The sequence below is a fragment of the Rutidosis leptorrhynchoides genome, chromosome 2 (genome assembly GCF_046630445.1).
Source record: "Rutidosis leptorrhynchoides isolate AG116_Rl617_1_P2 chromosome 2, CSIRO_AGI_Rlap_v1, whole genome shotgun sequence".
Taxonomy (NCBI): Eukaryota; Viridiplantae; Streptophyta; class Magnoliopsida; order Asterales; family Asteraceae; genus Rutidosis; species Rutidosis leptorrhynchoides.
Genome location: NC_092334.1, coordinates 591850111 through 591862228, shown reverse-complemented (window position 1 = coordinate 591862228; position 12118 = coordinate 591850111). Strand labels below are relative to the sequence as shown.

The 12118-nt window shown below is 31.9% G+C and overlaps 2 protein-coding genes across 3 annotated transcripts; one reads left to right on the top strand and one right to left on the bottom strand.

Moving 5' to 3' along the window:
• Positions 1-922: 922 nt before the first annotated feature.
• LOC139889907 (major pollen allergen Ole e 10-like) lies at positions 923-1874 on the top strand. Its single transcript, XM_071872819.1, has 4 exons — positions 923-983; positions 1055-1107; positions 1395-1629; positions 1748-1874. Exons 1-4 carry the CDS (start codon positions 923-925, stop codon positions 1774-1776), a joined length of 378 nt encoding a protein of 125 aa, XP_071728920.1. The 3' UTR covers positions 1777-1874.
• An 890-nt stretch (positions 1875-2764) lies between these two features.
• LOC139893339 (acyl-CoA-binding domain-containing protein 1-like) lies at positions 2765-5753 on the bottom strand. Of its 2 annotated transcripts, none has more exons than XM_071876497.1 (6): positions 5046-5753; positions 4155-4260; positions 3940-4043; positions 3583-3674; positions 3240-3337; positions 2765-3133 (listed from the first exon to the last, which is right to left on the bottom strand). In XM_071876497.1, the coding sequence occupies exons 1-6, from the start codon at positions 5510-5512 to the stop codon at positions 2972-2974; spliced, it is 1029 nt and encodes a 342-aa protein (XP_071732598.1). In that variant the 5' UTR covers positions 5513-5753; the 3' UTR covers positions 2765-2971. The 2 variants fall into 2 exon arrangements, with proteins under 2 accessions (XP_071732598.1, XP_071732599.1); XM_071876498.1 differs by having other exon boundaries at positions 3940-4040.
• Positions 5754-12118: the final 6365 nt, after the last annotated feature.

The window sequence follows — 12118 nt, the reverse complement described above, 5'->3', positions numbered from 1 at the left end:
GGCTATGGCTTCTGTTACATGTGAACTTTTGTGGATCTTGAAAATTTTAAATGATCTTAAAGTTAAAAACCTTCACCAATTGATCTTTACTGTGACAATAGATCTGCTATACAAATAGCAGCCAACCCTGTTTTCCATGAAAGAACAAAACACTTTGAAATTGATTTACATATTGTGAGGAATAAGTGTAACTCTGGTGTTCTTAACATTATAAACATTGAATCTGAAAATCAAATAGCTGACATTTTTACCAAAGGGTTGGGGATTAGTCAACATTCTTTTCTATGCAAAAAACTAGGTCTTATGGACTTATTTCAGGCTTAGATTGAGGGGGGTTGTTAAAATTATCAATCTCAAGCCTGAAGGTTTTTTCTCTTTTCTCATTGTATGATTAGCATTTTGTAGGTTTTGTGGTCTGGGTCTATTGGGCTTGTGGTTGGTTGATCCACTGGAGTGTTAGGGCTGTTGGGCTCCTCTTTGCTATTGGGCTTGTTGCTGTCCAGCTGTCCAACCCGCATCCTCCTGTCTGGCTTATTTATTCATGAGTGCAGGGATTAGGGCATTACACACAAAAAAAAAAAAAAAAAAAATATTCAGACACGCTCCTCTCATCTATCGGTTTTTTATCTTAAAAATTATCATCTTCTGGCTCATCAATTTTGGCCGATTGTATTGGGTTGTATACCCATCTGCTGTTAATTTTAAGATTGATTCAGTCTTATTATTTCATAGTTCTCTTTTTATTATCACTCATCAAACTGTTGATTCGATTGTATGCATATCGATCTTGTTTCACCTATAATAATTTTGATTCTAGATTGATTAATATCGATTGGGTTTATCACTTGCTTGATTCTCATCTTCTAACATATCGAAATCTTCTAATCCTTCAAAATTGTTATTGATAATTATTAATTGTAAAATGGCATCAAATAATGTTACTTCACTCTTATTTACCCTTGTTTTCTTCTTTGTTATCTCAAGTGAGTATACGTATCCCTGATTTTAATTTGTTTATTGTGATAAAAGTTAAAATGTTGTTATCTTTTTGTAGGTGGCAATGTGAGACTTGCACTTGGACAACCACCCACGCAAGAACCTGCCCAGGTTAATTTAGAACGGTTTTTTTTTCTTTTTCCAACAACACAATTTATTTATATAATCTCTGCTTGTTTTTTAGTCATAACTTCATGATGAGTTCTTTAACAAGTCCTATAGGGTTCTGAGCATAACAACTAACAATAAAAACAATGCCTTTGTTTTTGTGTAAAAAAAAAAACATAATATAATAGTATTAAAATAGATTAGACGATCTAGTGCAGTTACAAATGGTGCATTTGGTTATTGACCTCGATAATTAACGAATAATTTATGAAATTATATATAAATTGTAGAAACGTTGGTGTACGGCGAAACCATCAGCTTCAAATGAAGAACTGCAGAAAAACATTGATTTCGTTTGCGGAACAGTGAATTGTGACAAGATAAAACCAGGAGGATCTTGTGCAAATCCGGATCAGCTATTTAACAGAGCATCGGTTGCCATGAATCTTTACTACCAACAAAAAGGAAGAAACTCGTGGAATTGTGATTTTAATAAATCGGGCCTTATCACTGTCACTGACCCAAGTATATATGTTGAACCCCAACTTATCGCTCTATGTATAAGTGCATTGATTATTATATAACAATTGCATTAGATTATAACTTATAAGTAACTGTACATGTTGTTTGTTTTGTTTTGCAGGTTATGGTGATTGCAAGTACGACGGCTAGTGTTTGTCGTAACATTTTATTAAGAACAACTAGTAACATAAGAATTAGAATATCGCATATGGTGATGTAAGCATGGTTAACCAACTTTATAAATAAAATCTAAGCAAGTGTTTTGGTTTACTGTATATGCAACTTTCTATATCTATATCTATATACTAATGAATACAACACAACAACAACAACAACAGCAAAACCCAATACCATATAAGTAGTATATGGGGGAGGTGAGATGTAGACAATCATTTTTCTATCCGAGAATAAAGACAAGTCATTTCTTCACCCAAAGTGAAAACACTCTCAAACGTAGAGAAAGTCATCCCTCTCTCTATTCGACGGATAGAGAGATTGCTTCAGAGTGGACCTCCGGCCAATAAGTAGGAAAAAAATTTAAAAAAATTAAATTAAATTAAAAATAAAATTGAGACGCCATGAAAATGGTAAAATCAAATTTCCATGAGTTTTAAATCCTAATGAATAATGATATCTATATCTATCTATATTATCTATTATTTATTATCCATGTCTTATCTATATTTTAATAAAAGATAAGAATAAATAAGAATCAAAGAAAAGCATTTTAAATTGGATAAAGGACAGTAGTTCAAATTAACATTTTAAGGTCAACATCATAGTTTGATCTACCAACGGACGGATTGTCAAATTTAACATTACACAGTAACAGATCTATCATTTTATTTTATTTTTGAGACATCAAGCATACACTCTTTTTGCCCACAACGGGACTCAAACTCATAACCTCAAGGTTGATAAGATATACCGCTAGGCCAGAATCCACCCTTTGGTGACAGTTCTATCATTTACTTGTAACATAGATTGTCAAACGTATTCATGCCCATAAATAAACTAAGGGGTTGTTTAACTTTTTTCTGTATCAAGTCTTAAGTCATGTTTTCATTTGCCCAATTTTCAGATAAAGTGACAAAGAACTGTAATTTTACTTATTGAAATAAGAGAAATAGATCATTAAGTAGAATGTAAATACACCCTAACTGGAACATGAAGAAAGAGCAAGTTTTCTAACTATTAGCCACATTTCAAAAATTACAAGACAACGTTACTAAAGACAAAGCGAAATAAAATCTTCGTGTTACCAGAAGTATACATTTAAACTGCTAGGGAAAATAACTAGCATGTAGACACAATTTATAAAGATTGTCAGTTTGATGTCTTTAACCTAGGGCTGGATCCATGGCCAGTTTGAACTCGACAAATCAGAAGGGTAGTTCCCATCATCGTCTTTTATACTTATACCAGCACTTGCCTTCACGAGTAACTCAGCAATTGCTTCTCGCTCACAAACAGCAGCATAGTGCAACGGTGTTTGGCCTTCATTGTCCTTCAAGTTTGGTATGTAAACAGATGTATCAGTATAATAATGCCAAAAACAGAGCTTTTTAGATCTATTTACACACATTTGTATGTAACAACCAACAAGTAACTACCTTTATATTCACATCAGCATTCTTGCTCAATAGCAATTCTGCAACATCAGTATGGCCACGATCAACAGCCCAGTGCAAAGGTGTTCGACCCTCACTATCTGCATAGGATAACTGTGACAATAAGTAAACATACAAAAACAACAACATATTTTACCAACCTTCCTTGACAAAACATATATGTGGGTGGGTCTATATTGAACATGCAGCATTGTAGGCATATTAAGATATGCAAAAAGCCAGATTGTAATTTGTAAATTGTAATTGTAATTGTAATTGTAAATTGTAAATTGTAAATTGTAAATACTATTGATTTGAGGAAGAAAAAAAATAGAAACTGACCAACCTTTAGTATCCACTGAAATACCACCCTCAAGACATTTAAGCAAATTCTGCACATCACCTTCTCTTGCAAAGTCATGTATAGCATCCAGCTTTCTGTAAAGTAAAGATGACATTAAGGCATACATAATCAATACTTCATGTGTACATTTTGAGTACGTTTGATATAAATATACGCACATAGTTATGAGTTAAATAAAAATATACTTCAAAAGCAAACCGTTAGTTATGTGTTATATAAGAATACTTTAAAAGCAAACCGTGCTCAAAAAGTGTCGAGGATTCTTAAACATAATAAAGAGAAAAGAATCTTTAATTAATTAACAATAATCTCCAACATCAAAAATTCATATAATCTTACTGTTCATCTCCAGACTCCTCTGTGTGTATAAAAGAGCTGAAAACAGGTCCCATTGGTCTTGTATCCCTCCCGGATGGTTCATTAGAATCTCCATCTCTTTTCTTCTGAAAATTAATACACCAAGAACAAAAAAGATAATATCAAACGTTATAAAACAATTGGTTTATATATATAAGAGAAAGTTTAGCAAAAGGTTTAGGATGATCTATTCTCACATAAGTTGAACCGTCAGCCCATGTAGGGTATAGCTCTGTAATAATCTGTAAGTACTCCTGCATTGCTTCTTCTGGAGGCATAGCACCCAGTTTATGCCATGCTTTCCTACAAAATAAAGCCAATAGTTATTACATATGTAATGTATCATGAGCACTATTAGGTTCCAAATATGTACCAAGTTAAACGTGAATTTGGGAATCAAACTAAAACACAAAAGCACCCTCAAACACATAGAGGCTCACATGCATACGATTATCTTATAATAGTCTTAAATTCCATTAATGAAGCAAACAAACAATAGAGACCAGATAACTAAAAATCTCGTGCCAATGAAAAAAAGACACAGCAAATACCCCCTTTAACAAAACAGAGCTATTGTTTTGGTCGGAGAATGAGAGTGTATCGCTCAAACTAGCAATTGGCTAGACATGTTACAAACAAAAGTGAATAGTCACAACAAATTTGAGCTTAAGAACGGAATAATGTTACATTTACTACACAGTATCACCAAATTTAAGTTATGTTCCTATAAAATATTGCGTTCTTGACACTTTGTGATACAAGCAACGTTAACTGTTATACGACGTAATTGATATTAGCATGTTATGTTTTCAAATATGATCATAAAAAAAGAAATTTGTTATAAGCTACTGTTATGTGAAACAAACACATAACTACTCAACTAACCATAATCAATTTTGTCTCATTTAGTTCTAAACTGACTATTTGATGGGAAAATAATAATTAATCAGGACCAGTACAACCATAATTAAGTTATAGTCTTGAAATACACAATAATAGTAAGACTATAATATAATAGAACACAGTAAATAGTTTCTAAAATTGGTGCTAATCTATAAACACCATAAATTAGTATGTTTTTTGTGTACCACTTAGCTCTAGCAGTCATTTTAATGGCAGAAGGTTGAGGAAGACTACAGGGACCCTCAGTAGCAATCTTATACAATCCGTACAGCTTTAACTGCAAATCAGTAGAAGCTTTCACCGACGAACGATCAGCTGCCGTTGCCGCCACAAACGCCGTCGCAGCACTAAACGCCTCATCTAATTCCGTACACTCTACACCTTCCCAATCATCATCATCATCATCATCGGCATTTTCATTAACATCACTATCATCAAGCTTCTTCCAGTTAACATTCACCAATTCGTCCTTTTCTTCCGGTGCCGGAATCACATCCGATTTGTTTTCATTAGTGTTAGGGTTTGTACTGGTTACTTGAACGTTTTCGTCACGGAATGCGAAGATAACTGAAAACAGTTTAGCAAGAATAAAAGAGAAAATTAAACCGAGAACTACTGATTGTGTGTACTGTTGCCAGTCAGCCATTGCCATGAATGGTTGAAGAAACGTTAAGTTAGTAAATGATCACACACACAGTGGTGGTGTGACGTGTGTGTGTTTGAGGATGAACTGAAACCCTAAGGTTTTGTACGGAATTGTAGGTTTTGAAGCTGTGCGATGGAATTCCGGCAAGAAGTGATCGGCGCCGGAGAGATGGAAAAACAGGGGTTAGGGTTTAGGAGGGGGGTAATGATGGAAATGGAAAAAAGTTCAAAAAGATGATGATGATCACGTAACAGTGTTTGCGTATTTTCGCAGCGTACGATACCGCACGTGACTTTATTCAATAGATTTCATTTTCATTTTAAGATCTACATATCTATCTACATTCTACAATTTTTTTTTTGAAAATATATATATATATATATATATATATATATATATATATATATATATATATATATATATATATATATATATATATATATATATATATATATATATGGGCAGGATCAATGGGGAAGTAACCAATCGGGGGAAGCGGGGGGAAGCAAAAAAATTTTTTTTTTCGTTTTTTTTTGAATTTTTTTTTCCGGCATCAAGATCACACGAAAATATGAACATTTAGAAGAGACACTTCTTGATGAATGTTATTATTTAGGCGGAAAAACGATCGACAAAAATAACATTAAAGATAATATTGTTCGTGAAGAATATGAACGTTTTTTTTCTTCATGTTTTGTGAAGTAAAATTTAGCCCGATTTAGAGTTTAGGGTTTAGGGTTTGATGTTTTGGGTTTATGGACCCAAAACACCAAACCCTAAACCCTAAACTCTAAACCGTTCGTGTTAAAAACTCAATCTAAATCCTAAATCTAAACCCTAAATCTAAACCCTAAACCCTAAATTTCTAAACCCTAATATCTAAACCCTATAAACCCTAATATCTAAACCCTAATATTTAAACCCCAATAGCTAAAACCTCAAAATACGCTCGAAAAATACGATAATTGTTATATATTACTTCTTCGAGCGTTTTCCCGCCAAAATAAAAACATTTATCACAAAGTGTCTCTACTAAATGTTCATATTTTCATCTCATCTATAATGTTCGTGAACAAAGTTTTTTCAAAAAACGAAAAAAAAAAAATTTTGCTTCCCCCCGCTTCCCCCCGAAATGGTTACTTCCCTCTTGATCTTACCACTATATATATATATATATATATATATATATATATATATATATATATATATATATATATATATACACACATATATATACATACATATATATATATATATATGTACATATATATATACACACACACACACACACACACACACATATATATATATATATATATATATATATATATATATATATATATATATATATATATATATATATACATATATATATATGTATATATAGATTGGATGAAAGTATGAACATTTAAAATATCATGTTTTTATTTTGGCGGAAAACGTTCAGAAATAATATATAACAATTATCATATTTTTCGAGTGTATTTTGAGGGTTTAGAAATTAGGGTTTAGATATTAGGGTTTAGAAATTTAGGGTTTAGGGTTTAGATTTAGGATTTAGATTGAGTTTTTAACCCGAACGGTTTAGAGTTTAGGGTTTTTGGTTTTGGGACTAAATCCAAAACACTAAACCCTAAACTCTAAATCGGGCTAAATTTTGACAAAAAGTACTTCACAAAACATGAAAAAAAAATGTTCGAAGATTAACATTCTTCATTATCAATATTATCTTGAATGTTATTTTTGTCGATTGTTTTCCCGCCTAAATAATAACATTCATCACGAAGTGTCTTTTTTTAAATGTTCATATTTTCGTGTAATCTTGATGGCTGAAAAAAATTCGAAAAAACGAAAAAATATAAAAATTTGCTTCCGCCCGTTTTCCCCGAATTGGTTACTTTCCCATTGATCCTACCCCTATATATATATATATATATATATATATATATATATATATATATATATATATATATATATATATATATATATATATATATATATATATATGAGAATAAAGGATCCGGTGAAACAAACTTGAAAGTACTTCGTCACAAACGACCAAAACTCATTCACCCTCACTCAGTTCGTTCTAAACACTACGAACGATTACATTGAAAAGTCGAGCGAGCACTATAGAAACAACAATTGAAAATGCCTACAAACAAACCACCAAACCTAAGCCTAAAACATATACATAACCCCTATCCCATATCCAACCTCGCACCTTCGCTCCTTTGAAACTGCAAATTCAAACCGTTCACCGCGCAACCCAAGAACACCTAACTCGAGGTCTATTTTCCGAAGTCAACAAAGTCAACTACGCCAGCAAAAACACCAAGCCTACTAAAGACCCGGCGACGGGAAAAATAGAATGAAAGAACTAAACGAGCAACAATCGAACAGAACTCAACAGATGATCAAACCGTAAAGGAACCGAACCATTTCCACCAAATTTTCTAAGACTTTACAAACCCACAAACTACAGCCGTCATTTAGCGGCGACCAGCCACCACCAGTACCACCGAAGGCTATCGGCTACCACCAACAGCAGGTGACGACTTCGCAAGTAAAAAAGCTGTCATCTGCCGTCGGCAGCCGTGTAGTGACCCGAACTTTTCCATGTTTATATATATTAAATGAAATTGTTATTTACATGATTAAGTGTTTCCAACAAGTTGACCGGTGATTCACGAACGTTAAAACTTGTAAAATGATGTTAAAGCGAAGGGGTACTAAATACTATAATATTTTTACTAGAAAATACTATTAAATACGATACAATTTTACACAAGTTATTTATTTATTTATAGAGTGGATATACATAAACCTTGCTACAACACTTATAGGCAGTCTACCTAATCGTACAGTAGTGTAGTTTTTAGTAAGTCCGGTTCGTCCACAGGGAACTAGCCAAGTTTAACGCTATATTTTTAAAACTAAATTTGTAAATATATAAATATATAGAAAAGTAGTATTATTATTACAAAAGGGGGTTTTTACCGTTTAATGACCGGTTTGTCGATTTTAAAACTTTAGTCGCAGTTAAAACCTAACGTAAAATATTAAAAATAAAAATAACTTAATTTAAAGCGTAAAGTAAATGACAATAAAAGTTGCGATAAATAAAAGTGCGATAATTAAAATGACAATAAATTAAAGTGCGATAATTAAAAGTGCAATTAAATATGAAATAAAGGAATTATGCTTATTTAAACTTCCGTAATCATGATGTTTGAAGTGTTGATTTTAGTTTATTACCATGGGTTAATTGTCCTTTGTCCTGGATTATTCGATATGTCCATACGGATTTTCCATAATAGTCCATCAGTCATAATCATAAAGTGCAGAAGTCTTCGTCAAATTATTCTTATTCCCGAAGTCAAATATTCCAACTAAATGGGGATTCGAATTGTAACAAGGTCTTAATACTTTGTTTAATGAATACACCAGGTTATCGACTGCGTGTAATCCAAGGTTTTATTACTTTGTTAACAATTACACCAATTACCCTTGAATGTAATCCACCCCTGTTTCAACTAGTCCATTAACTATTAATCCAGTTCCGTGTCCGGTAAAATGAACAATTATTGGTATTTATAGATATCCAGCCCACCGTACCCGATTAAGCGTATGTGGTTATTTATAGATACGTCAAATTATAACCTTTATATTAAATTAACGAGGTATCGTTAAGTTAATATAAAACTCATTAATAGCCCATAGTCTAATTTCCACAAGTGTCGTTCTTTTATCCAAACCCCAATTATGGTCCAAAGCCCAATTACCCAATTTTAATATTTAGCCCAACATCACGATTACTTCTGCAATAAATAAGCATAATAATAACTTAGCTACGAGACACTAATTTAAAAAGGTTGAACATAACTTACAATGATTAATAATAGCGTAGCGTTACACGGACAGAATTTCGACTTACAAACTTAAAACATTCGCTAACATACCCTTATTATTAAAATTAAATTAAAATTAAAATTATAAATTATAAATTATAAATATAAATATATATATTGAGAGATAGAGTAAGGAAAAGAAAAAGATGTGTTTTTTCGTGCAGAATTCGATGGCTTTTATAGGCCCACATTTTACTGTGCAGCTCCACGAGTGCGGAGCTTTTGTTCTTCTAAACTCCGCGAGTGCGGAGGTCTTAAATACAGCTTACATTATGATCCAAAACGTGGGCGGCTTTTAATTAATATATATAATAATATATATAATTAATTATATATTATATTATATTCTTGTGCACAGTTGACTTGTAATTTTTGGTCCGTTGCGTCGCGCGTTGAGAGTTGATTCATGTCCTGGTTCCGGTTTTTTGAACGTCCTTTTGTACGATTTAATAATTTGAACTTTGCGTTTTGTGGCTCGTACTCTTGTACTTTTGAGACGTTTCTCATCAATAATTTGAACTTCTTTGATTGCACTTTGTACTTTTTAGCTTTTTGGTCATTTGCGTCTTCAATTCGTCGAATCTGCCTTTTGTCTTCACCTTTTATTATTTAAATGAATATCACTTGTAAATAGGACAATTGCAACTAAAAGCTTGTCTTTCTTGAGGGATAATGCTATGAAATATATGTTCGTTTTTAGCATTATCATAAAAACTATATGATGACATATATTGTAGTGACCCGAACTTTTCCATGTTAATATATATTAATTGAGATTGATATTTACATGATTAAATGTTTCCAACATGTTAAGCAATCAAACTTGTTAAGACTTGATTAATTGAAATATGTTTCATATAGACAATTGACCACCCAAGTTGACCGGCGATTCACGAAAGTTAAAACTTGTAAAAACGACATGACCATATATATATGGATATACATATGGTTAACATGAGATTATGATAAGTAAGTATCTCCATAAGTATATTAACAATGAGTTATATACATATAAACAAGACTACTAACTTAAGGATTTCGAAACGAGACATATATGTAACGATTATCGTTGTAACGACATTTAAATGTATATATATCATATTTAGATATATTAATATATCATAATATCATGATAATATAATAATTTAACATCTCATTAGATATAATAAACAATGGGTTAACAACATTAATTGAGATCGTTAACTTAAAGGTTTCAAAACAACACTTACATGTAACGACTAACGATGACTTAACGACTCAGTTAAAATGTATATACATGTAGTGTATTTAGATGTATTAAAATACTTTTGGAAGACTTCAAGACATATATCAAAACACTCATACTTAACGAAAATGGTTACAGTTACTTTTCCATTCTTTTCTTTCATCAAGAATTCTAGTCGTATTCTTACCCGTATTATACACAGCTTCAAAACATACTTACTATGAGTATATACCAATAGTAACTAGCATGGGATTCCACTCTTGATTATGTCATGTATGACTAATCAATTTTAACTTCTACCATGAGCTAGCCAACTAACTAGAACTCCTTTTAACCCCACTCACCACTCACCAATTACCACTCATCATTCACTCCATTTCACTTCCAATTCTCTTTCTAATTCTCTCTCAACACACACACACTATTAGGAACGTATTTTTCCAGTAGTTAATCATCATCTTCATCAAAAATCACTTCAATAATCAAGCTATAATCATCATAGGAAGAACACTTCAAGAACACTTCAAAAATCCCTTCAAGTTTACTAATTTACTTCCAAGCTTTCTAATCCATTCCAAGTAATCATCTAAGATCAAGAAACCTTTGTTATATACAGTAGGTTATCTTTCTTATTCAAGGTAATATTCATATTCAAACTTTGATTCAATTTCTATAACTATAAACTATCTTAATTCGAGTAAAAATCTTACTTGAACTTGTTTTTGTGTCATGATCCTACTTCAAGAACTTTCAAGCCATCCAAGATCCTTTGAAGCTAGATCATTTCTTGTCACTTCCAGTAGGTTTACCTACTAAACTTGAGGTAGTAATGATGTTCATAACGTCATTCGATTCATATATATAAAACTATCTTATTCGAAGGTTTAAACTCGTAATCACTAGAACATAGTTTAGTTAATTCTAAACTTGTTCGCAAACAAAAGTTAATCCTTCTAACTTGACTTTTAAAATTAACTACACACATGTTCTATATCTATATGATATGCTAACTTAATGATTTAAAACCTGGAAACACGAAAAACACCGTAAAACCGGATTTACGCCGTCGTAGTAACACCGCGGGCTGTTTTGGGTTAGTTAATTAAAAACTATGATAAACTTTGATTTAAAAGTTGTTATTCTGAGAAAATGATTTTTATTATGAACATGAAACTATATCCAAAAATTATGGTTAAACTCAAAGTGGAAGTATGTTTTCTAAAATGGTCATCTAGACGTCGTTCTTTCGACTGAAATGACTACCTTTACAAAAATGACTTGTAACTTATTTTTCCGACTATAAACCTATACCTTTTCTGTTTAGATTCATAAAATAGAGTTCAATATGAAACCATAGCAATTTGATTCACTCAAAACGGATTTAAAATGAAGAAGTTATGGGTAAAACAAGATTGGATAATTTTTCTCATTTTAGCTACGTGAAAATTGGTAACAAATCTATTCCAACCATAACTT

Bases quoted from the DNA above. Each gene is read 5' to 3' on its own strand.
- LOC139893339 (XM_071876497.1), bottom strand. From the start codon at position 5,512: ATGGCAATGGCTGACTGGCAACAGTACACACAATCAGTAGTTCTCGGT. The intron at 4,261-5,045 runs GTACACAAAAAA...TTTATTTTGTAG, and splicing joins ATGACTGCTAGAGCTAAGTG to GAAAGCATGGCATAAACTGG. The intron at 4,044-4,154 runs GTGAGAATAGAT...ATTAATTTTCAG, and splicing joins GGGCTGACGGTTCAACTTAT to AAGAAAAGAGATGGAGATTC.
- LOC139889907 (XM_071872819.1), top strand. From the start codon at position 923: ATGGCATCAAATAATGTTACTTCACTCTTATTTACCCTTGTTTTCTTC. The intron at 984-1,054 runs GTGAGTATACGT...ATCTTTTTGTAG, and splicing joins TTTCTTCTTTGTTATCTCAA to GTGGCAATGTGAGACTTGCA. The intron at 1,630-1,747 runs GTATATATGTTG...TTTGTTTTGCAG, and splicing joins TATCACTGTCACTGACCCAA to GTTATGGTGATTGCAAGTAC.